General features: G+C 28.6%; 2 protein-coding genes and 2 long non-coding RNA genes across 5 annotated transcripts; all 4 read right to left on the reverse strand.

The window, feature by feature from the left end:
- Window positions 1-274: 274 nt before the first annotated feature.
- LOC114916161 (uncharacterized) lies at window positions 275-2,391 on the reverse strand. Its single transcript, XR_003804500.2, has 2 exons — window positions 635-2,391; window positions 275-523 (listed from the first exon to the last, which is right to left on the reverse strand). It is a non-coding gene; the product is annotated as an uncharacterized LOC114916161 (long non-coding RNA).
- Window positions 2,392-2,557: 166 nt separating this feature from the next.
- Window positions 2,558-5,011, reverse strand: LOC109803962 (uncharacterized protein At4g26485). Of its 2 annotated transcripts, none has more exons than XM_020365678.3 (3): window positions 4,664-5,011; window positions 4,430-4,556; window positions 2,558-3,284 (listed from the first exon to the last, which is right to left on the reverse strand). In XM_020365678.3, the coding sequence occupies exons 1-3, from the start codon at window positions 4,896-4,898 to the stop codon at window positions 2,990-2,992; spliced, it is 657 nt and encodes a 218-aa protein (XP_020221267.1). In that variant the 5' UTR covers window positions 4,899-5,011; the 3' UTR covers window positions 2,558-2,989. The 2 variants fall into 2 exon arrangements, with proteins under 2 accessions (XP_020221267.1, XP_020221266.1); XM_020365677.3 differs by having other exon boundaries at window positions 4,358-4,556; window positions 4,664-5,008.
- A 10,817-nt stretch (window positions 5,012-15,828) lies between these two features.
- Window positions 15,829-17,790, reverse strand: LOC109803851 (uncharacterized). Its single transcript, XR_014429844.1, has 3 exons — window positions 17,035-17,790; window positions 16,541-16,927; window positions 15,829-16,440 (listed from the first exon to the last, which is right to left on the reverse strand). It is a non-coding gene; the product is annotated as an uncharacterized LOC109803851 (long non-coding RNA).
- Window positions 17,791-20,963: 3,173 nt separating this feature from the next.
- On the reverse strand, window positions 20,964-27,338 carry LOC109803852 (DNA-directed RNA polymerase V subunit 5A). Its single transcript, XM_020365521.3, has 4 exons — window positions 25,327-27,338; window positions 25,067-25,243; window positions 22,821-22,934; window positions 20,964-21,504 (listed from the first exon to the last, which is right to left on the reverse strand). Exons 1-4 carry the CDS (start codon window positions 25,705-25,707, stop codon window positions 21,379-21,381), a joined length of 798 nt encoding a protein of 265 aa, XP_020221110.2. The 5' UTR covers window positions 25,708-27,338; the 3' UTR covers window positions 20,964-21,378.
- Window positions 27,339-27,372: the final 34 nt, after the last annotated feature.

Raw genomic sequence — 27,372 nt, forward strand, 5'->3', positions numbered from 1 at the left:
TATTTAAAATTTTTTAAATATTGTTTAGTTTAGAGGATACTTTCATTTCATATAGGGATGGATGAACTACTTTTTCACTATACGCAATTTCTAACTTTTATTCATCTTATTGCAGTTTAAAAGTAGTGTACTAGAGTCAATATTGTTGCATGAAACAATTCTATAACGCATAGGAAGGGATCATAAGAACATTAGAAAATTCCTTGGATGATTGATGGAATGGAGGGATCTGCAAGTGATTTTTGAATTGAAATTTCTAGGGGATATAGTCATATTCATAGAAAAACTTTGATTACATTAACTTATATATCAATAACACTTCAAACTTCTAGACATGGCACAATTTAATTTTTTGGGTTCCTGGATAATTGTTTAGCATTACATTATTATGCATCTGGGTGGTGAAGAGAAACATATATAGGACTGTAGAACTTATAGGATACTTAAGAGCAACATCCATCTCCACAACATACTTTCCCACATTGTATCATTGGCTTCCATATGAACCAGCAGCACCTACAACCTTCACAGGAAAATGTCATTACAGTTACTTCTAGCTTATTTGAATCTTGGATGGTACTATAATATTGGTTATAAGAATGAGAGCTAAAGCATAAGTACATATTGACTCTACCTTGAGGATAATAAACCATATGCTTAGAAGTTGTGGGGTGAACCTTTGTGTTGTCTGGATAAGCAGAAACGACTATGAATGCCACAAGTAAGAGCCATGAAACAGCAATGATCAAATCTGCTTTTCTCACCATCTTTTGAGTTTTATTTTTTTCTTTTTCTACCTTGCCTATATATTCCACAATCTATGGTTACCTATTTATAGCAAGTTCACTTTTGGACAGTACTTAAGCAAAACGGATAGGATTCTACAACTTGTCTCTTGATATTTAACTAGTGATGCATGTTTCTTACTTGGATGTGGGCACTATTTGTCTGTTACATACACTAGTCCCCATCTCTTATGCTTGCCAAGTTTGACTATCCCCGTATTTCAATACAACTTGCTAGCTCAAAAACCTTCAATGCTGATTCAGACTTTGTATTTGCATGGCTTATTCAGTGTATACTATAGACATGGCTAATATAGTGTTACAATCCTTTCTTTCTTCCATTATCAAGCATTTCTATTGGCGCTGGCCCCCTGTTTTTGCATAAGCTAAAAGCTTGTATATTTTACAATCAATATATGAATATATTTAGATAAGCTTCTTCATAAAAGAATTAAAATGAAGGAAAAATCTCATAAATTAATATCAACTTACAATACATTTCAATTCTTATGTTCTCTCATCTCACACTCTATAAGCTGTATGTTTTTGTGTATAATATGATTCATTTTACCTAGTTAATTCTTTTTATTTCTTTTTCTTTTATAGTGATAGAGAAGTCTGAAAAAATAAGCTATTCATTACAATACAAAATAATTTTACATTGTTATTTAGTTGCAAATTACTATTTTGATAGGTTAAAATGTCTAATATCCCTACAGAGTCAAGATCAATATTAGTTTATAAACATTATCTTTTTTTAATCCACTAAGTTGTTTTTTAAAAAAAACAAAACTATGGTCTAATGACAATAATTCTAATGAAATCAATAAATTTGAGGTCGGAATGAGGACATAGTCGATGCATAGCTGTTAGACTCAAAAAAATTATCTAAATTGACTTGATATATAGTATTACATACAATGATGTCCTTATAAAATCAAATACATTTCATTCTCAACTATTTCTATGATTTTCCTCCTCCATCGAACCGTTTCAAAAGAGACCAAGCGGTATGATGGTGAAAATTGTGTTATCAGCAAAAGGATAACTTTGATATGAACAACACAGACACAACCTCTCTGACATGACAGCTAATGAACTTGTAACTCAACTCTCTGTCTCACACCGACCTTAATATTTTAGATTGGGCTTTGTGGGGCACAACACATGATCCTTATTCATTATCCGAGATAAGTAACCAATGGCGACCTTTCATTGTCTTAAGCAGTAGCCCTATTATTTTCAACTGGCCTTGCCATTCTTCATGCAAAGTAGCAAAATTTGCCAACCATTTTAAGTAAGTAAATAAATTTCAATATGAGCATATTGTTGAAAGATAAACTTAAGATGGAATTTAAAAATCCCTATGTCTGGTTTAAAAGTTAAGATCTTGGAGTAACCAGCAATAGCTTCAATTTGAAATGAAATGCAGTTATGCGGAAAATGAATTAGGGCGTGTTTGTATTTGCGTAAGCTACTCCAGTTTGATTCTCCATCAAATCTTTCTTTTTTGACGTGAAAATATAGAAAAACATGGATAAAGACATATAAACAAATACACAATTAATCTCCTCACAAAAACTTATAAGCAAAAATAAAAATAAAAAATTCATGCTTAGGTTTTTTTTTATTCTCCTCTCAAATCATTCTAAAAAAATCACCATCTCCAAATTTCTTTATATTTCTTCTTTAACAAGAGTATTGGATTAAATTTTAGATTTAATAAGACTCCCCGTCCATTTTAGATTGATGAAGAGAGATAGAATGGAAGGTAATATAATAAAACTTTTTCATTCCGTTGTCAGAAACAATAAATAGATTCTACTAGTTTCCATTAGATTTCATCCTCATTTTTTTCAATCCAAACAATGGAACACAATACCACTAAATTCCATTTCCCCTCCATTCCACCCTCTTTCACTAATCCAAACATAAATGTTATTTTCCTACCAGCATTCATGAATTAAATAAATGCTACAGCCTAATCAAGACCATTGTCAGTGAAGTTGAGCACAAGTTTGCAACAAAGAACTAAAGCAAAACAAACCCTAGAAAAATAACAGACTAGGCTCCAACCATCCACATTTACAGAACATTGCCATCCCCACATAAAGATGCAAATCCAATATTGGCATCGTGTTGCCTTGTTTAGATACATTAAAGTTTTTTTATCTTCCAAACAAACTCAACACTTAGAATTCCTATCAGTTATTACAGATGTTAGATGTTTGGAGCTTGAACTTGTAAGTACTAGCTTCTCCAACAAGGAAAGATGCATCAGATAATTTTCCATGGGCTCTCTTGTTGTCATAACCAGGATAGTTATCTTTGAAGAATGGCACAACTTGTTGCAAGGCCAGTCCTATCTTTTCTGCCTTCTTTACCAGATCCCATTTGTTGTATGGATCACCCTCTTTGTGTGTTACATGAATCTCCCCACCTTTCTTTACTAGAGCTTTGGCATTTGCTAAAAAACCCTTCAGCAACCTTTTGTTCAATCTGCAGTAACCACACACTGGCTCAATATACAAGAATGCATGCATCACTAAATTCTCATTCGTCATCTTAAATGTATCAAAATTAAACACAACTACATGATGATCAAGGTTAAATATCAGTTCCAAAATCCAAAAATTCATTGTTGAAAGGGAAATCCAAGGTTCAGTTGGTTGAGTAGCCGCCGTCTATACAGGTACAATAGATAAAGTGAACATGAATTTCAACAAAAGCTACTGTTCAAAGTGAAAATTAATTATTTTTCATCATATATATTTTGTTGAAACAAGTGCAAATTACCTTTTATTTCAAGTTATCCACCTTCCCACTTTCTGCCTACTAAATTTTGTCATCTTAACTTACGGAAAGTTTAAGAGTGGATATCCTCCTTACTTGCTTACTTTAGAGGAGCCTTGTCCAAAGTTTGTGTTGCTATACACATTTGCCTTAATTTAGAAGTATATAAGATTTAGATATTCAAATTACAGAGTGCAATAAAAGTGTAACTGTTGGATGAGTTCTTAATTCCTAGGTAAGAAGACTTTGAAATAGGGTATATGTTAATAATTGTAAAATAAATGTAACTTCCAATATTTACGGAAGTAAAGAACTAACTCTCTGATTCACTTCTTAACCCTTATATAAGAAGGGACTTGGTATTCTACTTTTAAGCATCAGTTAAAAATACAGATTATCTTTTTCTTTCAAGTGTAATCTTGGGGATAACTGTGACTACTAGCCTGACTCAGAGGCAACTTCCAAAACAACTCTAGAGCTAGAAGTTGCTCGCAATTAGAACTAGTTGACTCTGGTAAACTTTTGTGTCTTTTAGCAGTAATTTAATACCATGATGACAAAAGAAAAACTATGCTGCTTACAGTCAGAATTAAATTATTGATGAACAAACCCAATTATTTGACCTCATTCAAGCCTTCAAGTAGAAGGAATGATCACTAACAAAGTATAATAAGTAAAAAAGAAAAAAGTAAAGCAAGATCAATTATAAAAGGAAAAGAAAAGGCAACCAAATAAGAGATTAATAAAAAAAAAAAGGGAATTCGGGAGGGAAACATAACTGGATCTGGCAGTGGCTATTCTCCGGGTATAGAAAACCAACATGAGGGAAGTTATAGACAATACGATCGAACCTCTGAGTCTTGAGAAAAAAATGCTGACTCATTTCCTTTGCATCAACACCGTGAAGGACAAGGCAGCCTCTTTCTTCAAGTTCCATCACATTATTCAATCCATTACTGTACTTCTTCCCAATGTTATCTGCCAAAACAAAACAAAAGACCATGAAAAGGGTCCAAGTTTGAATCTTTCCATGACCATGCTGAACAAGAGAGGGAAGAATGGAAACTTGATTGGATGGGGCAGACCGTAGGAGTCAAGAGAAGTGGCAACGAGGTTGTGGGCAGAACCAAAAGCCTTTGCCAAAGAAAGAGAGAATGAAAAGTCACCCTCTCCAACAAAGAGAATCCTTTGCCTTGATGAGTAATGTTCTTTCCATTTCTCTGTCTTTGCTGATTCTTCATCTTCAAACTCTAACTCTTGGTCATCGTCATAATCATCATCAGTGTCAATATCATCATCATGATCATCTCTTGTACCCATTTTGATGAATATTGACTCAGATTGGTGGTGTGGTCTACTCTATAGGACTTCCACTGCCAACCCCATTCACCAATGATTTACGTTCACTTTTTATGATAATCCTCACATTCCTAAAGCCTCTCTCTCTCCTCTCTCTCTCTATATATATAATTAAAAAATAATAATAGTTTAATTTTTATGTGTGTAAAATCAATTACCAAAAAAATTACGAATTCTAATTCTAATTATTTTTAAGTTCATTTATTTTTAAGAGTTTCCACTTTTAGTAGAAATAAGATATAATATATATAAGTGAGGAATAATTTTTAATATATATTAAAGTAAATCATAATTTATATTTTAAAAATTATTAATTGTTGTTGACTTACATATCACTCGTTATTAGATAATTTATAAATGTTTGATCTTTAATAAAGGTGTGTGTGAAATAAGGTCACTATAATAATATATATAATGAAAAATAATAAATATTTTATAAATTGATTTGGTAAGAATGAATTAGATAAAAACTTATATTTTATAACTTTTTCATACATGATAATTTATAATTGGATAAAATTTTCATTTTATACACTATTTATAATTTATTTTTAATTTTGTAGTAATTTGAAAAATCACTTTTTTATGTCATGTTTTTTTTACACCAACCTTTTTTTTTGTGAAATACCAAAAAGAAAACAAAATTTGCAAAATTATAAAATATAATATTTTTAATCTAACGGTTGGATTTACAAAATTCACATTTAATATAAAGTTATTGAGTGGTGTAATACTTAGTAAAAATTATACCAGTGTAATTATAACCTCTTATATATTTATATATTATAATTAAACTTTCTAAAAAAATTAATTCATTATTAAGAAGTATTCTTTATCATATATGAGAATTAATTTCTGTTAAAAGTTTAACAAACATCAAATAAATGAATATCTCCTCTAAATTTATATTTTATACATACGATAATTTAAACACATATATTTATTTTATTAGAATATAATTTTATTTTTCAAATTTTTTTTTTGGATAAAATTAATATGTGTGTATTAAATGGTTGTATGGGTACTTGCCTCCACTATAACATTAGTAGATTCGTCTCTATATGCATTAAAAATTTTAATTTAACGTTAAATTATTGAAATTTAATATACATTGTGAATTATTGAATAAAATAACTTTACCAAGAGTTATTCTTAAAATAATTTGATCCCTTCTATATAAAGAGGAGCAAGTCTGCTTAAACTTACTCTACTTAATAACTCATATTTAAAATCAAGATCCAACAATTAAATTAAAAATTTTAAATACATAAATCAAATTTACAAAGTTTTAAAAAATTTAAAAATTATTTAATATTATATTTTATTAATTCAAATTAACAGATATTTATAAAAGTATTTTATATGTTTGATTTAAAATATTAATTATTAAGTATAAATAAGTTTATTATTGTAATATATATAAAACAAATTACATATTTTTCTTTTAAAAGACGCGAGTAATTTAGACATTCAGACACCAATTAATTTGTTTTGCTTTTGCTATAGTAAACGCCACCTTTAGAAATTTTACCACAGAAGTTAAATATAGCTAACATTAGTAATCCCAGGATTAAGAGGACATCTTTGGAATTTCTTGAAACAAATTTGCAACTGACACACTTGTGTTAGATTTAAATAAGCAAGCATAAAATTTATATAACCAAATTAAACATCTGCATAATATTTACATATTTAATAGGGTTTATCAATTATTATATTATTTAAAAATATATATTAGATGTAAATTTTATCGATTTAACCATTGAAGTATAATTTTATAATATTTTATATGTTTATATCAATTTTTGTTAAAATTAAAGAAGAAAATCAAATGATTTATATTTTTGTCTCTTTCCTATTTAGTATATATTCTAGTTTTATTTTATTTTATTTTTTTATAGAATATTTGTATTCATGCAGGTGTATACCAACTATCAATTCATACAAAATTATAGAATTTCCCCAGTTGAAAATCATAATGAATGCAATGAATTCTTTGTGGCAGGCATCATATCTAAAGAATCATGATATTACTAAGAATCTTAAATAAAAAGCGTTCCATACTAGAAGGCCATAAGAAACTGGCTAATGTTCTGATGCTGCCAAGGGAGTTGAAGAACCTATCAGTGATCAAGAACAAAAGTAATCCCTTAGTTTTCTTGTTTCATTTATTTTCAATTCTTTTCCTTTCGGGAGTGGAGACTTTTGTCTTATCATTTAAATATAAGTTAATAAAAACGTTTCTAAATTTTTTTATTAAAAATTATTTTTTTTTTATTTTTAATTATAATTAAAACTTTTAAAAGTGATTTTCATTAATATCTAAACAGACTCTTAAATAGTTATTAAGGCTAACACCACCTTCATTATTTTGCACATTAAGCTTTCAATAATACAGCATCGTATAAATTAAAATATCAAATACCTTAAGTAATCAGATACAAAGCATTATTTGAAACATAATACGCAATAGTTGAAGACAAAATTGCAATAACACTATTCTCCATCAATTTATTATGAAATCTCACTAGTGATCACCAATATATAGCTACTGAAGTCTGAAACTCATTTCATATAAAGTATAAATGATTTATTTTGTGTTTTGGATAAACAAAAGAATTTATTACAAAACAAAGGAGAGAACCCTTGTTTAAATTAATGATAATCCTAAGTAATTTGCCCCTCCACATTCTAGGGCCACCTTGGCAAGATAGGCTCCAAAAGATTACCAACTCCAGTGATAGAGAATCACAACCCATGTTCTCTGGTTTTCAACAAGGAACATATTACAACTTTCATGGGTCATCTCTAACGATACTCTTTTTAATTGTGTTTGTAGATATAGGAATTGATTTTTGTAAATTTTACAGCTAAAACTTGCTGACATAGGTGATATTGGTGTAAGAACCGATTCTTGTCAATAAAAAAACATTATTATTGTCACTTAACTGTTTTAAATAAAAACAAAAATATGTGAGATTTATTGTAAAACCTACATATATATATATAAAGTAAATAAAAACTCAAGTTAAACTCTTTTATTGAACAAAAATAAATGAAATTCTTAAATTCTAAGTGGCATTAAGAGAGATAAAAGAAATTAAGAATAAAAATAAGTTTTATCATGAGATGCTCTTGGACCCTATGGATGTACATGTTATCCATTGACATTCAGCTCAAAAGTAAGGTACATGACTAATGATTAAAATTAATAGAAATTCTACGGTACTTATATTATTTGGGAGGGTACTGGTACAGTTGTAATTATAATTTTATTTTATATTTTATATTTTTAATAATTTATTTAAATAATATTTATGATATTTTATTCTTTAAATTTTTAAATTATTTATTCATTTTATTTTTATTTTATATATTCTAATTTTATTTGTAATAATATTATTATATATTTAAATAGTTTAATTTTAATAATTTTTTAAGTATATTTTTTGTCTTTTCACTTAAAATTTTTAATTTTCTATATTTTAATTTTAGTAATTTTTTAAATATATTTTTGTCTTTTGTCTTAAATTTTTGAATTTTTATATTGTAATTTTAATAATTTTTTATTTTTACTATTTATTAAATTTTTTTAATATTTTATAACATTATTGAAATCTTATAATTTTAATCTCTATAATTTTATCTTATTTTTCATTTTATAAATATAATTTGGATTATTCATTTTATAATTAAATTAATTTTTTTTTTAATTTTTATAAGTTTACATAAAAAAATGTATTGAAATCTCTCAATTTTTGAAGGTACCGTAGCAACTCCCCGTTAATAATATGTTCTCAATTGTCATGTCAACATTTTCATATTTGCCATGTCAGCTTTATGCGGAGAAAGAAAATTATACTCCGCCACATCAACTATTAAGCCACAAATATATATAATTTTGCATCAAATTATTTATTTATTTATGAGTTAATGTTTTAAGAATTTTATTTCTTATTATATGTTTTTACTAAATTAACTAAACACACATAGTTGACTTAAAGATTCTATTTACACTTAAATTAACTAGATATTGTCTATCTATGTTTTCTTCCTTCTCAACTATATATGTTGTTTAGTACTTTATATGTTTGAGATTTTCTGATTTTCAAGTGGCTTGAGCCAAATTCAAGATATGTTTGGTGCAAAATTCGCTATCGTGTTAGATGTAACTTCATAGCATCGGGCGTGACTTAAATCAAGAGTTTCTATCTTACTCACGTCAAATGCATGATTGGTAGCATTGGACGTGAGATGAGAGAATTGACTTTGTCTAGATTGGTGTTGGGCACCAAAGGAGTGTTGTCATGCTTGAGGAGAAAAAATCATCTCATATTGATTTGGGGATGGGTGTGGGACCTTGCCATGCTAGGTGTGAGGGTCCAAAGGGTCTCCACCTAATCCATGTCGAGCGTGGGTTGTATAGTGTTGGACATGAGTAAAATAGAGAGCTCTCTACCTCAATGGTGTTGAGCATAAGGTGTGTAGCATTGGGTGCGAGTTACTTGATGATATCTTGTTGCTTGATGAATTAAATGGTGAACATGAATATGTTAGGTGAATCTATTGCATTTTGTATGTTGATTGATGATAATTATTCTATTTATGTTGATAAGGGATGCATATATAAATGATTGTATGGTTGGATTGTTGAGATGCATTGGTATGCCATAAATTGATTTATGTCGATAATTTTGTATTTATTGCCCTGAGGCAATGCATATAGATGTATGTTGTTGAGGTGTGATGTTGAGAAAGTTATAGACATTTATGCATGATTTGTTGACTTGTTTAGGTGTCGATGTTGGGAGTGTTATAGGCATTTAGGTATGTTGAATGACTTAAGATCAGAGGAGATGTTGTTTGTGAAATTTGAATATCGATTGTGAGGATATTGGTGTGCACTCTGGGAGGCTAGTTATTGAAAAGTCCTTTTTGAGTAGGTGTTAAACTCTTGGAGTAGATTACTGGGTCTCCTTTAGATCCTTAGTCAATATTAGAATAAGGTATGAAGTCGAGAACTACAATCCTAAACTAATTACTAGAGAGGTGTGTGATATCACGAGAATAGTTAGCTGGGTTGTAATTTATAGGGGACTTGGTTAATACATCCAATGTTAAGGTAAGCTCATATTCAAGCTATGTTATACCTGATAGTAGTAATAAACTTTGATAATTTAAATGATGACATTCGAAAAATCATGTGTAGGGATTGACATCCCAATTTAATTGTCAATCTAACAAGCGTGTAAGGTGTGAAAATGATCATATATTGGTTCAATAAGGTCAAACTATTTAGATTGATTAGATGTTGTATGAGATCTTTGTATATGAAAATGTGACGACATATTAGTTGAGATGTATGCATATGATGTAGTGTTGTGTATTTATTATTCATATGCTTTGATGATTATATTGTTGAATGACATGATTGTAGTGTAAGTTTGAATTGCTAGAGTTGTTTGTCTTTCAAATTTATTGATGCCATGTTGAGTGTTGTATGATGTCAACTATGGGGTGCATGTTGGGTGATTTACATTTTGTGGTTGGTAGTATAGTACATTTCATCTATATTTGTTTTTATGTTGATTCTTTTAAAATCTAGTTTATTTTTGCATGTTTTCAAGTAGTTGAATTACAATGATAATATTTATATGAGAGTAAGGCAAAGTTAGTTAAAGACAGACGAAAACTTTAATGAGTCATGTTGTTGGTATTATAACTTTTAACTACATTTGTTTGTTTTGTTGTAGTTGCTTGATTGACACCTAAAATATATAAAATATTGTTTTGAATTACAATATATATATATATATATATATATATTTTTTTATTACATGTTTTTGAGAATCTATAAGTATGTGATTTTTAGATAAGAGTCATGATTTCGTTAAGTATAAAGACGATAATAGATTGTTATATAATTATGCATTATATATCTCCTATAATTAAACTATAATAATGACACGAATCATTTGAAATTCAAAAGGAATATACTTAAAAAAAAACGTTTTAACATATCTTAAAATGATTCAACATGCTTATATGAAGCATGTGGCCCGTGAGAAGAAGCAGGCAACAGACTTGATGGTCTGTTAATTCCTAGGAACTGCAGAGCCTTTATTAGACATCACTAATTCACTATAAAGGTCTTGTCTATTCCCCCTAATTCTGTTTTCTAAACCCCTCCTTTAACAAATAAATAAATAAAGTTGAATTAACCTTAACATTTAAAAATTTAGATTGAATTTACACTAATATGAGTTTTTTGTAATAAAATAGAATTTTTTTTTCTGTTATTACCAAATTATAGTCATTTAACAATTAAAAACTGAATTAATAATATTATAATTACGAAGATTAAATGCAATATTAATTTGAGTAACTAATTTTTATATTTTATAATTGCATAACATTTACGCGATAATTAAGTTCCATATTTTATAGGTTACGATAATTATTTTTCTATTCATGTAAATCATGTTTATCATTATTTTTTAATGTTTGTATGATTTATTTCATCATTTACACAATATATATAAATATATAAATTATTATTGATTCAAAATGTAATTATTTATTGATTCATCATATATAATTTAAATGTATATAACATTATCACTATCTATTTTAATTTAGTTAATTGATATAAAAAAAATCAAAGTCATTTAAGGATAAAATATAAGATTTATTATATTATATAAGAAGAAATGGTATAAATTAAATATTATAATTTTGATAATATTATTTCATACAGATGATTTTAAGTATTTAATTAACGACTGGTGTAAAAAAAGTATTTAATTATTGATATTATTTAAATGTTAACTATTTTTTTATTACTTACTCTTATAATATTAAAACATTTTCTATTTCATTAATAACATTCTCATGTTTCTTTTTATTTTTCTTTTTTTTCCCCTACTTTTATATCCTACTTCTACAAAATTTGTATGAGAATATGAAAAGGAAAAAATTATGAATTTTTTTAATATATTATTATGAAGAATAATAGTTTGGTTAAAACAAGAAATAAGGGTGAATATGAATCGGGTTGGATTAGACTTATTTTTGTCCATAACCAACCTGAATTTTTAATTTGACTATTTTTTAAAATCCAACCAAAACTCTAAAATTAGTTAATTGCCTTGCTACACCATATTAATTTTAATACTATATATAGTTAAATTGTATAATAAAAAAGTTTAAAATTTAATTTAAGGTATATTTTATTTTGCTTTCAAAGAGTAATTAAAAACAGAGATATAGGAGTAGGAAGGTGTATTTTACTATATATATATAATATTAGAATTTTTTTATTATATATATTTTATATTATAAATAATAATATCATGTTATAAAATAATTAATAATTAAATGATTTTTATTGAATAATTCATAAAAAAAAAAACTTATATTTAAATCGAATTGGATAACCCAAAACATAATTTGATCCCATCCTAAATTATACACAAAGTCTAAGTTTAAAGTCAAGACCGACCACATTCGCCTTGGATCTGACTCGGTTGAACAATGTTCATCCCTCTTAAAATAGTAGATTTGAGCCTAACTCAACCCTACAAAACCAGTTTGTAAGATGAAGGTTATCTTAGAATAGCAGATTTAACTCTAACTCAACCCTACAAAAACTAGCTTGTAAGCTGAGAGTTGATTTCCACTTATAATCCCTACCAAGAAGTAAAACAAAGCCTTTTGTCTCATGTTAGTACAGTTCTTTTCTGTTGATTATTAAATTGTTACTATAGTTAAAGGATGAAACATGGTTACAACGGCTAGAACTAGTTTAATCCAGCACAAATTTTGTATTATACTAAGTACTGTTTGATGGTGATGGAGTATGAGTTTCATGATCACATTTGTCCATATTTGATTCAGCTTGGTTTATGGGAGAAACGGACCCCAGCATCAAACTCACTGCAACTCTGGCCTTGTCTTATTCACTGGTTTTGGCCTCGTCTGGAGGAGATACTTCACCCTCTTGTTGTTTTTTCCCTTGGTAAATAAAACGTGTAGATAAGAACAAGCAAGAGTCAATCACCAACCTCTTCAAAGATTTTGAATGAGACTACGCATCACCTACTTCATTTTAATGAAGTCCGCATGAAAGAATATAAAATACAAGAAATTTTTTTGAACCTTTCGCTGCTAATGCTAATTAATAATTTTTCAAATAAATCAATTGTGATAATCAATGAGATTGTGATAATTAATTAAAGATTAAAGGCTGTGCAGTGCCAGTAAGAAAAGAAGATTGAAGTTTGAACAAAGGAGATTTGACAGATAAGCACACCTCATATCTTAGATGTAAGTTACAATTAGGAAGGATGAAAAATGTGATGGTGTAATTTGAAATGAAGGGAGAAAAAATCCAAAAAAGGACTGCCTGTAAAACCCAGGCAGCTTTGGCTTTATCTGATGGCACTTTTTGTTACAAACGAGGCTTGATTGCCGCCTAAGCCAATTGCCCCTCTTCTTTCATGGATTTTCTCCTGTCTCTCCCCACTTATGTCTCTTTAAATACCCCTTGTTCATTGGCTCCAGAAGCAAAAAAAACACAAGAAACTAAAGAGACTCATATGAAGCTCTTTAGAGTCACTAGAGAAAAGTCAATTATTTATGTAGTCAGCAAAAGAAGTAGATTAGTGTTGGCCTCCTATTACTCTATCTGTCCCTCTATAATTGAAGGTATGTAGCTCTTGATTTTGCTGTCAAATGGTACTATTCCTTTTCCATGGCTTATCTAATCACACACACACATGCGAGTGAGTGTATGTTGCTAGTGCTTGATAATGTGTCAGTTTTGGCTAGTTTTTAGCCGGTGTAGGTGTGTTTAATTGTATGCTTAAACTTTTTGGTTTTTTATGATGCAGATTCTTGTCAATTCAGCTCAAGCTCCTTGGTGGAAACTGCTACATCTACTCTGATTTGTATGAAATGAAGGGCTTGCCTGGCTCCCTGAATGCCATCTAAGAAGCTTGTCAAAAAGAATTGGCAACCTTTTTACTTGGCATAAGGGGAGTCATGCAGGCTAATCACTCATTCAATCAGACACAATTTTCAAAAGCTAACAAAACAAGTTTATCAACTTATCATCTTAATTATGATATATCATGCTTTTCATACCATACGAAAGAAAAAAGGAAAATGTATGATTTACTTCATTGTTTTGATGATGCAGATTTCAAGCTCAAGCTCCTTGGTGGAAACTGTTCTCTGATTTGTATGAAAAAAGATATGGAAAAGGAAGTTAGTGTATGTTTATTATAACTTTTCTATGACCATTGCCTCCATGCCAATACATAGATTTTTTCTAGTCTTTATACTTATATTGCAGGTATATCACTGTTGGAAATGAGCCCTTTCTTTCATGTTATAATGGTCAAATTGAGAACTTGGTCATGCCTGCAATACTCAATATACAACAGTCTTCAGTCAAAGCAAATCTTGTTGGTTATAAAAAACTAGTGATCCTTGCAATGCAGATGCCTATCAGACTATCAGTCCTCAGAACTTCCCAAGTATTCATTAAACCTTTTACTTGGAAACAAGGAGTTGAAAAATGCTAGAAATGTTGAGTATCTTCCATCTAGATGCTGTGTGGCAAACCCTTCAAGTGATTTGACCAATGTAGTAAACCATATGAGACTAGCTTGTAGTGTTGCAGACTGCACTATGGGCTTGGTATGGTTACTTTCCCAGATCCGTCAGTTGCCGTTGTCTTTTCCTTGTAGGGGTTACAGATGATGGAGCAGATTCATCTACATCACATGCAACACACCAGTTGTGGATTCTAGTGTTAGTTATGATTTTACATGGGACTTTTTTTCTTTCAATGTGATATAGGTTTCATAAGTGGGTTTTTCATGGTCCCCTCTTCTGAGACTGTTAGAACTAGAATAGCTGATATACTATCTAGCCTAAGAAATATTCAAAAGATTCATGGTTGGTACCCCAACATACGATGAAGTCATTGTATCATATAAGAGACAGTATAAACACTATCACTGTGTATTGAATATTAAACATATTTATTTTATATTTGTTCTGGTGATGCCAATGAATCAGAATATGATTTTTTAACTCGGAACATAATTGAATGCATTTCTAGCAGAAGCACTGAATTCATATCGTGTTGGAATTTAGTTTCTATCTATCATTTATTTTAAATATGTCAAGTTTATAGGATACTTTTATTCAATCTATGGATCGATAAGCTTTTACTTTTCACTATAAACACTTTCTAATTTTTATTCATCTTATGAAACAATTCTGTAACGCATGGCTCTTTGAAAATTCCTTGGATGGTCGATGCATGAAGGGATCTGCAAGTGATTTTTTAATTGAAATTTCTTGGGGAAATAGTCATATTCAAAGAAAAACTTTGATTACATTTTGTATATCAATAATACTTCAAAGTTCAAACTTCTAGGCATGCACATATTCAAATTTTTGGATTCCTGTGTAATTATTTAGCATGACATTAGTTATGCATCTACGTGGTGAAGAGAAACGTATTTAGGACTGAAGAACTTATAGGAGGTCTGCTTCAATTTGTGATACTTAGGAGCAACATCCATCTCCACAACATACTTTCCCTGGTGCAGGATCTATTTCATCTGTTTTATTTGAAGTCGATTTAATATTAGGCCAACACCAAACAAGTCATTTTTTTTAACAAAAAAAGCAAAAGGTCTGCTTTTTTTTTTTTTTCCCCCTCAGATCATTGTAAAAAATACAGGAGGAGTATTGGATTAAATTTTAGAGATTTAAACAAGACTCCCGTCCACTTTAGATTGACGAAGACAGATTGAATAAAATGAATTACATTAAACTAGAATAGAATATAATGTAATAAAACTCTCATTTCATTGTTTAGATATAGATGGAATGAAATAAAAAACAATATTTTTTCTTGCCTGCGTTCATGGGTCAAATAAAAGAGACTACAGCCTATTCAAATCATTGACAGTGAAGTTGAGTACGTTTGCAATGAAGAACTAAAATAAAAAAATAAAAAAAATAAATAACTAGAAAAATAACATACTAAGATCCAATCATCCATATTTACAAAACATTGCCACCCCCACAGAAAGATGCAAATCCAAGATTGGCATCATGTATTTGATTCATAAAAGTTTTGGGGGAAGAAAGGGTTTTTAGAATGGCTTTGGTCTTCCAAATAAAACCCAACACTAAGAATTCTTATCAGTTATTATAGGTGTTAGATGTTTGGAGCTTGAACTTGTAAGTGCTAGCTTCTCCAACAAGGAAAGATGCATCAGATAATTTTCCATTGGCTCTCTTGTTGCCATAATCAGGATAGTCATATTTGGAGAATGGAACAACTTGTTGCAAGGCCAGCCCTCTCTTTTCTGCCTTCTTTACCAGATCCCATTTGTTGTATGGATCACCCTTTTTGTGTGTTACATGAATCTAAGCTTTGGCATTTGCTAAAATTCCCTTCAGCAACCTTTTTTTCAACCTGCAGTAACCATGCACTGGCTAAATAAGTAAATAGATGAAGAACAAATTCTACTTCAAAGAAAAAACAGAACAAAACGTTTGCATGTTTACATAATTACATTGTCCATGCCACGGTACCAAACAAGAAGCATGCATCACTAAATTCTCCTTTGTCATCTTAAATGTATCAAAGTTAAGCACAACTACATGACGATCAAGGTCAAGCATCAGTTCCAAAACCAAAACTTCACTGTTTTGAAAGGAAAATCTAAGGGTTCACTTGGTTGAGTAGGTGTAAACCATGAAGGTGCAATCAAGGAGATAGTTCTCTGGGCATAGAAAGCCAACACGAGTGAAGTTATAGACAATGCGATTGAACCTCTAAGCCTTGAGAAAAAAATGCTGACTCATTTAAATTGCATCAACACCGTGAAGGACAAGGCAACCTCTTTCTTCAAGCTCCATCACATTATTCAATCCATTACTGTACTTCTTCCCAATGTTATCTGCCAAAACAAAACAAAAGACCATGAAAAGGGTCCAAGTTTGAATCTTTCCATGACCATGCGGAAAAAGAGAGGGAACAATGGAAACTTGATTTGATGGGGCAGACCGTAGGAATCAAGAGAAGTGGCAACGAGGTTGTGGGCAGAACCAAAAGCCTTTGCCAAAGAAAGAGAGAATGAAAAGTCACCCTCTCCAACAAAGAGAATCCTTTGCCTTGATGAGTAATGTTCTTTCCATTTCTCTGCCTTTGCTGATTCTTCATCTTCAAACTCTAACTCTTGGTCGTCGTCATCATAATTGTGTGAAGATCGTCATCATTATCGGTATGAAGATGATCATCATTATTGTCTCTTCTACCCATTGGTCATTGGTTGTGTAGTCTACTCTAAGGTTGTGTTTGGATTGAAAGCTGGATCTGGGAGAGTGGAAAAAGAAAGATTTGAAGAGAAAGAAAGTGGAAAGTGAGGTTGTTTGGATTAAGGAAAAGATACTAGAAAGTGAGTGAAAAATTTATGAGAATTTGTGTAGAAATTGATTAATGTGATAAATAAAAATTAAAAATTTAATAAATGAATATGTAATTTACATTTTTACCTTTGGATTAAAAATGAGTAGAATATTATTTATTGTAAATAATAATAATTACAATAAAATTATATTAATAGGTATAATTTATTAAAAAATAATAAATAATGATAATAATAATAATAAATATTAAAAAAATAATAAGAATCATAATAAATAATAATGATACTAATTATAATAAATAATAATATTATTAATAATAATGATAATAATAATAATATTTATAATAATAAATAATAATAACAAAAACTAAGGGTATAATTAGAACCAAATCAATTTTAAAAAAATATATAACTAAACATTGATCTTTAAAATCAACGAATATTTATTTTTAATTTATTTTATTTTTAAATTATTCATAAATATATATATATATAAATTAAATATTAATATTTTCTATCTTCTCACTTATTTATATATATATATATATATATATATATATATATATGAAAAAAAGTATTAAATAACCATTATTCATTAACAAATTAATGTGGCATTTGACAAACTCGAGAGAAATAAGATCCATGCAGAAACAAAACTTTGACTCACATTATATATTATCCACATATAAACCCCACTAATGTATTATATTAAATATTGAATAGGTTCCCTTCATGGGAAGGGACATTATAACAGTGGCCATTTATTTATTAAAAAAAAAGTTGGCAATGACAACCGACAATGGCTAAAGTAACATCAAATTAGAGTACAAATTAATTAATTAATTAAACTAATAAAATAGAATTAAAGAAAGGGATTGAGCTGATTGGATTTTATAGAATTAAAAAATAAATAAACAAATGAAACGAGAAGTACAAAATTATCCTAACAACCCCACAACCCCACAACAGCGACGAGGAAGGAATGCGCCTCGAAGCAAAAGTATGTCACCTTAATCGATTATGTATGGCACATAATCGATTTAAGGAGGGAAGCCAAGCTCTTGCAAGACAACTTTTAAGAAATCCTAGTTGACACAATCATATGCTTTTTGAAAATCAATATTACAAAGAAGGTACCCAGATTTGCCTTTCTTCCTATGCATATGGTGAACAAGTTCAAATGCAATGAGAACATTATACATGTTCCTCTTCTTGGAATAAAGTTACTTTGAAGAAGGCTAATGATATTATCAAGAAGAGGCCGAATTCTATTAACCAAAACTTTCAACAATACTTTATAGAGAATGTTACATAAATTGATAGGTTTAAAATCCTTAACAGTAGTTGGACTATTAAATTTTGAAATAGGAATGATGATAGTCTCAGCAACTCCCTCATAAAAATTAGTTGACATTAGCAACCAACTCCCAAACATCCTGTTTCGTTATTTCTCAAAAGGTTTTATAGAAGACCACCTGAAAACCATCAGCACCTGAACCTTATATGGTCCCATAGAAAGACAGTTACTCTCACTTCTTCCATTGTAACTAATTTCACCAAAGTCTCCATAGCTTGTTAATCCAAAGATGGAATGCTTTGAATAAATAAAGTAGTATAATAAGTTAAAATTTTAATTTTATAAATATTAAAAATAAAAAATACTTTAATTAATAAATAATTTAGATTATAACATTAATTAAGTATCAAACTTCAAATTATATGTTTAACTAAAAATATAATTTAATTCTTAAACTTTCTATATTTAAATTATTTCTTATTTATTATTTACATTATAAAATTACCAACTTAAAATTAATTTATTCAAAATGTATAAATAAATTATAATTATAAAAAAATGTGATAGATTCCTTGTGAGTTCACTCGAATCAAACAAAATTCAGTGTGGTTGAGAATGAATTTTAAAAATATAATCTCATCTTTTTAAATTTAAAACTTGAACCCACTCTACCCTTTATAGGGCACAGACAGAGTGAGCAAATTCCACCTTGATCTGTCTTGTTATCAATTTATCAAATTCTATAAATTATTATTAAATGGTATGAATCTCAATCTATCATTTAACAATACTTTTAAATTTTACATAATTATTAATTTGAAGATATTATTGTTTTCTTAATAAAAGTGTAATTAGAGGTGTTCAAAATCAAACCAACCCAAACGAGAAATCGCAAACCAATCCAAAAAATCAAAAATCGATGGAAAGATGCAAATTAGCAGTTTAGTTCACTTTTTAAATTCCCAAAACCACTTGTTTTGGTCTAGTTTTTGGATTAAAATATGAAACTACTTCAATTAAAATCAAACTATATTTATTTGTAAACATATTCTTTTTTTTCTTCTTTCAAATACATAGTGCATGTATATAAAATTGATACATAACATACAAGGTATTTATAAAATTGTAAGTTACTAAACTGGATTTTAAAATAAAAAATTATAAATTATTTATAATGTTTGAAAATAATATCTTTTAAGAGATAAACTATATATATGAGAAAAATATTTAATATAATTACTAAAATTATGTTAAAGAAATGAGTTTACTAAAATAATAAGATAAGAATTGATGTTAAATTAAGATAATATTATTATTTTAGTAAACTCATTTCTTTAACATAATTTTAGTAATTATATTAAATATTTTTCTCATATATATAGTTTTTCTCATAAAACCCTAAACCCTAAACCCTAAACCGAAATATTTTATTTTTTATGCATGATCTTAAACAATTAATACAATATTACATATTTTTAATTTTTAAGTAACAAATTTTAAAAATCATAAAAACCAAACCACAAAAAATTAGTTTGATTTTATTCAAATTTCATAATTCATTTATATTAAATCGAAATGAACCGCACTCAGATTTCTTATTTATTCAAGTGACTTTTAAGATAAAAATCAAACTAAATTACTTTCGAAATACTCTTAAAAATTATAACTTAAAAAATTAGTTTTAAAATTTGCTTTATTAATCTTTGAAGTATATATATATATATATATATATATATATATATATATATATATATATATATATATATATATAGAGAGAGAGAGAGAGAGAGAGATATAGAGAGAGAGAGAGATAATTTTAAAAAAATAGTAATATTACACATCACAGATGATTCAAATAATTGTTTTGACGTTAAAATGATCGTTAACTTTTTAAGTAGTATAAGAAATATTATAGTTTACAAAAATATCATAAATATAGGAAATCATGTTAACATAAGTATTCACCTTGAGATTCTTTCACTTATATTTTTACCAGAACCTTGACATAAAGTTTGGAACATCATCTTGTTCATTTTTCTTGATGTATCAAGAGCATCCGTAAAATCTCCGTCTATTTCTAACAGATTTTATTGATAGTGTCAACTGTAGCACAGTATAATTCCTATTTTAAAAAAGATATCAAAATACTTTGTTAAAATAAAACTACAAGAAAAATAATATCTTGCATGTCACTATATTATCATTTAATGAACAAGCTATTATTGATCCAATAGTTATTATACCTTTATCCAATCAATAAAAAAATGAGAATGAAGTAAATTAAGAGAATAAGTAAAAAAATAAAATAAAAAATTGTATCGAGATGAAATTTTCTCAAGAAATTTTTGTGAGAATGAAAAAAAAAATATATAAATAAATAGATTAACAACTTTTGTAACTATAATCAAGACTCTCCCCATCTTAGTATTAGGCTCAAACAACTGGCTAGTGATATAATCTCATCATTTTGTAAATAAATGAAAATTTGGACCCCGAAAGAGAGATGTCTACACCTTCAAAGTAATAAGAACATAGAGACAAACAAGTGATGTGTGAAAAAAAAAAAAAAAAAGTGACAATGATTGATATGATATTGGAGAAAAGTTAGAAGCCTCAATAAGATTTTTCATTTATTTAAGTATCCAAAATTCATTACTCAACATTGAAACATGCAATAGAAGTATCATTACACGACACAGCGGTATGATACATAAGATTCAATCAACGGTCCACTGTGAGTGATCTTAATAACCTGACCTTTCTCGTACCCGTAGTAGCGAGCTATGGCATCAGTTTTTAAAATCAAAGGCAGCTGAAAAAAGAAATAATAAATATATTTATGGAACAATCAATTCAAAACTAAAATATTTTTTTATTACAGTACATTACCATTGGATATGAATCTACTTAAATAAGGAAATGCAACAAATAACTGATTTATAATTCGAAAGGCAAAGGACATAAATATGCTACCAGAAATTTCCACGTGTAATATGTATAATTTATAACTTTTTAAGATCACCGAACCACTCTATTCAACCCCAAAACGAACCACTCTTCAACCCCCAAAACTAGGGATGGCAAAACAGGCCAGCCCGGCCCGTTTTGGTCTGGCCCATCATTGGCCCACTAAAAACGGACTGAGCTAGGCCGGGTTACTAATGTAAAACGGGCTGGGGATGCTGGCCTGCCCTGCCTAAGAACGGGTTGGCGAGTTAGCGAGCCAGCCCGCATACAAAAAAAATAAAATAAAATAAAAATGGAAAAAAATATTTTATGTTCAAATAAATTTTTTTTGCTACAAATAAATAAATATAACCATATGAAATTAAAAATGCATACATATTGTACATAATATATGTTCAACAAAAGCAAATTACAAACTTAGAACAAAATCAAAATAGAAATTAGTCCACTTATACCAAAAACAAAACTAAATTATAAACTTACAAATTACTTATAAACTAAATTTTTTGATAGTCCACAAAACAAGTTCAAATATAATTAATTAACTTTGAATTTTTATTTTAAGAATATTATAAACTCTCTTGGAAGAAGTTATCTCTACTTTTTTTCTTGATCATCTTCATCCTCATCTTCTATATCAAAATAAAATAAACATAAAAATAATTAAATTAATAAAAAAAAAATGCGGGCTAGCGAGTTGTGGCCCGGCAGGTTGGCCGCTTGGCAAGACGGGCTTGACGGGTTGACGAGTTGAAATGATGGTCTAGCCCGCCAGTTTTTAAGGGGCCAACGGGCCGGCCCGCAGGCCATGACGAACTTTACCATCCCTACCCAAAACAACTACTCTTCAACTCCCAAAACTTACCATCATTATTATTTTTAGAGGAATGTTAACAACAAAACTCTCATAAACTACTAATTTTAATTAATTAAAATTTATTAAAAATTATAAAATAAAAAGGTTGAATCATTAAATAATGTATAAGGTTCACAAAATTTTATATTTTAAAAAAAATTAATTAATTAAAAATATATATTTAAAATAATGAGTTAAAAAGTGTGTTGATGGCGTTTCTCGTAATTCATTTTTTGAAGAACATCTTTGAAACATACACTACCTGTGATCCACCAAATTAAAAAATAAATAAATAAATACATTACCTGTTTATCTTCCAAACTATACTTGGTGAGCAGTGCTTTCTTTTCATCATCAGTCAGTACCTCATGCTTTGGCTGCAGCACATGCTTTGTAATATTGACCAGCAAATCAGTTATCTAGACAAAGGAGAAGAAATATGTGTAAAAGAACTAAAACCCCGATCCTCATAAAAATTCAAACATAAAGAACCTAATACCTCATCATACTGTAAAGGTTGAATAGAGCAGGATCATCACATGAATTTCATCATTGCTGAGCACTTTTCTTAAAAATATAAAATATTTTGTTGAAAATATAAACCTTCACGGGACAAAGAAATTGGCATGAAATATGTCCCAACATATATAAGGGCCAGAGATGCAACCATTAATGGAATTAACATTCAGATTTATTCTAAAACATGACAAAATTATTTTAGATCCTTTCACAACATTCTCTTAACGCATAAATCAAATTTCAAATGAGTGATCCTACACTATCCGAATCGTCGTCTAAAACATTAAAATTAATATTTTTAATAAATTTATTATAAAATAATTATTTAATTTAATATTTTATTATTTAAATTATTATTTTAATTATTCAGAATGAATTTCGGTACACGCGTTCAGAGACTTAATCATTTTTCATTTCAAATTTATTGTGCATTAGGGTTGAGCACACACATGTTTCTATATTAATAAAATAATATCTATTTTGAGTACATACATTTTTTTATTATGATTTTGATTTTAGACATCATTTAAAAGACCTTTCACTAATGAAGATAATTGTGTATATATAAACTCATATTTATCCTCCATGTTACCAAGATGACACTCCTCCATATATGAATCCATCGTTAGGAAGACTCATTCATCCTCCATGTTTTCAAGAGGACACTCCTTCATATATGAACCCACCATTAGGAATACTTTCGATACAAGGTATCCAGATCCATAAGTTAATTTCGAACTCATCGATAAGAAGACCTATGTTCATCCTCCATGAAACTAGGAGGACACTCCTCCATTCTTCCATATATATGGACCCATTATTAGGAAGAGTCAACTCCAAACCTACCATTAGGAAGACTCATGTTCATCCTCCATGCTATTAGAAAATTTTTTGATACAAGAGATTTTATATTGTCCACTTTAAATCTAAGTCCTGACAGTTTTATTTTTAGACATCACTCAAAATATCTTTTATTAATAAAAATAATTGTGTGTATATAAACTCATATTTATTCTTTTATTTAAATGATATGATATTTTACTTACATCTCAACAAAATCTTTGCATCTATCGACATTATAAAACTTTCACATGATACAGTATCATAGCAATCCTTTAATTATGTGGCTGTTGGGGATTTGATCCCTTAAACACCATGAAGCTTCCTAATTTCCTAGTGAATGGTCAAAACCAACCTCCATCAAGTTAACTAGAGAAAGACATTAATTATTGAACAAGTAAATGAGTAATAAATAAAGTGTGAAAAGTGTAATTCGTTAAAGACTATCCGATGTTTGAATGCAAGAATTGGACGCATACCATAAGAGAACTTTTAAAAATAATCTCATCTTACATAATATTGTGTGCTATGAACCTAAAATATTTTATTAAATTACGACCCTCCAAAGTAAAAGCTTTTTTTTTTTTTAATCTATAGATATGGTTGACAATTGATACTAATATATATATTATAACATTCTAATACTATCTTATCTCCAGTTATTATAAAGTTTTTTTTTAGTTGATGTAAAGTTTAGATTTTTCTTAATACATTTTTTCACATTTAATACTATTGAACTTATGCATAGATAAATAATAAATATGATATGATGAATAACCCTTTTTAATAATTTAAAATAAGTAAAATTTGATATTTTTTCTAATACACTACTAATGATTGATGTATATCAATAGTTGATAACTCTTTTATCTAGATAAATATGATAACATCTTAGAATATGAATTAATAGCCTACCTTAACTCTATCAAATACAATTAACTTAAAAAATAAGGATTATTTCCCATTTACAAATTTTTTGTTTATTTTATTTCTAGTCATGGACATGAAATTTAAATTTTTTAATAAGAATATAACTTTTAACTAAATATGTCGATCCATAAGAGAATTTATTTTATAGATTTTTATTGTGTTATATATATGAAGCACAAGATCTGAAGAAGAAGTAATTAAAATCAGAAAAAATAATAATAATAATGATTATTATTATAAAAGGATTAAACAAGAAACTCACTCTAAATATCTCAACTTTAAATGGGCAGGTCTCCAAATCTTTGCGCGCGAAGGAAGTCATCTTACTCTGCACAATAAGTATGAGCGCTTTCAAATTTTCTCTATCCACAATCAGGTTAAATATTTCACTCACGGTTCCTTTTCTTATGTGATCGGATCCCGTGAACACCACCTGCACCTGCAGAGCAAAACGTGGTCGTGGTTCACTATTAACAAAGTTAGTTAAGTTTAGTTAGTGGTAGAATAGGTAGCCACGCCCACCATGTTGGAGGGATGAGAGAGATGCGAAACGCAGAAACCGAGGGCTTGGTGATTGGGTTGTTGGCCGAAGCGGGAACGGAAGTCGTTGAGGGAGGGAGTGAGGCTGGCATGGTGAAGGACGTCGTAGCCTCTGTCGTGAAGCATCTCCAGCACGGTTCGGCGACTGAGGAAGTAGCGATGGCTCTCCGTGCTCCCTCTGTCTACCCAAGTTGCGACGCACGCCATTCTTGCCTTAGTTGCTCTCTCCAAAATGCCAAATGCTTCTTCGTAATCGTTTCTCACTTTTCTGTTACGCGTGTGTGTATAAGAAGATGAAAGAGCGCGCCTCACTCTCTCCTCCGTAATTACTTTTCTACCCTCAAAACTACTTTTATATCTCATGTCTCATTCTTTATTAATTAAATAATAAATAATATTATGCATATTTATATCAACTAACTACATTGCTCTATGTTTTTCCTTTTTATTTTTCAATACTATTCATTGTGCATAATTCTAGACCAAAAGTAAATTTTAAAATTAAGAGTTTTAAGTTAATTAAATACATTTATAAAAATTAGATGAATATCTCCTAATATTCTCATAGTATTATTTAACAAGATAAAATAGATAAATTTTATTAAAAACATAACAATATTCTTACCGTGATTTTTAATATATCCCTAACGTGATTTATTATAATAAAAAAATCAATAATATTTGCCTATTTAATTTTTCTTTTTAATTAATATGTAATTTTTGTTTATGCGGATAATACTAGTATAAGGAAAATCCAAACTCTTTCAAGTTGCAACCATAGTTTTAAAAACCAGACCGGTCATCGAACCGATTAAGGTACTGGGTCAGTGGGTCAAAGGTTGAACCGGTGGGTCACTAGTTGAACCGCATGACTTGATTTTTATTAAAAATTATTTATATTAAATATATTTTATACTTATAAATTTTAATAAATTCATATCTTATTTTAAATTTTAATTTTTCTATCTTATTTTAAATTATTTTTATTTTTATTTTGTAAAAAAATACATAAAAAATTACATGTTAAACGGTATATTAATACAAATTAAAAATATAAATAATATGTACATATATAATATGCTTGCAATTAATATCACAAAATAATATGTGTAATATTTACATAGATATTGCATTATTAAATATATAATTTAAAATTAATAATATACTATAAAAGTTATTTAAGTTGTATATATTGCAAACAAATATATTAGAACAAGTAGTCATTGTTATATTTAATAAGACTCCTTGCTTTTTCATTAAAAGATTCAATTTTCATTATTATTTTTGTGATTTATGGTCCCTTAAAAAAATTAAAAAAAAAAAATAAGAAAAAAAGTGGTTGAACCAGTTTGACCCACCAGTTCACCGGTTGAACCGGAAAATTGACCGGTTCAATCCAGTTTGAAACGAGTCGACTGCATAACCGATCCAACTTCAGATTCGAATCGGCTGGACCACCGGTTCCCGGTCCAACCGGTCCGACCGGCCGGGTCGGTCCGGGTTTTAAAACATTGGTTGCAACAACAAAAAACGTAATATTTAATTCACTAAATTAAATTTGTTATTTCTTAAGTAAACATTACTAATACATTTGACTTTGTCCCAATGAACCTCTGCCACGCGAATGTTAATGTAGGCACCTTGTAAATGTCTGAATTAATTTCATTTCATTTATTCTCTTAATAATGATATATTTAAAACTTAATTTTCTATTAGGCGTCTATATCAATAGTGAGATATCAATAGACAAATTTTTAACAGTTTAAAATATAAAAGACTTGAAATATTATTTAATTCATATCATGTTTTAAAACTTAAAACATCTAATAAAAAAATTACTAATGCAAGACTAAACCAAAAAGAATATAACTCTACAAATAAGACAAAATAGTAGAGATTGAATGTTAGATTATTGGTGTAAATATTATCAATGTGAAAACTACGAAATCTGTTGTAATAAACTTACATTTCATAGTTCAAAGAAACCACATCTAAAAATAATACATCAAATGATGATATAATATATTC

Source organism: Cajanus cajan, chromosome 1 (genome assembly GCF_000230855.2).
Source record: "Cajanus cajan strain Asha chromosome 1, NIPB_CcT2T_4, whole genome shotgun sequence".
Taxonomy (NCBI): domain Eukaryota; kingdom Viridiplantae; phylum Streptophyta; class Magnoliopsida; order Fabales; family Fabaceae; genus Cajanus; species Cajanus cajan.

Coding starts and splice junctions, on each gene's coding strand:
- LOC109803962 (XM_020365677.3), bottom strand. CDS start 4,898: ATGGGTACAAGAGATGATCATGATGATGATATTGACACTGATGATGAT. Junction 4,557..4,663: donor CACTTCTCTTGACTCCTACG/GTCTGCCCCATC, acceptor TTGTTTTGGCAG/ATAACATTGGGAAGAAGTAC. Junction 3,285..4,357: donor AATAGCCACTGCCAGATCCA/GTTATGTTTCCC, acceptor TGGTTACTGCAG/ATTGAACAAAAGGTTGCTGA.
- LOC109803852 (XM_020365521.3), bottom strand. CDS start 25,707: ATGAGATATAAAAGTAGTTTTGAGGGTAGAAAAGTAATTACGGAGGAG. Junction 22,935..25,066: donor TTAAAGTTGAGATATTTAGA/GTGAGTTTCTTG, acceptor TCCTTTGTCTAG/ATAACTGATTTGCTGGTCAA. Junction 21,505..22,820: donor ATAGTTTGGAAGATAAACAG/GTAATGTATTTA, acceptor TTCTTTTTTCAG/CTGCCTTTGATTTTAAAAAC.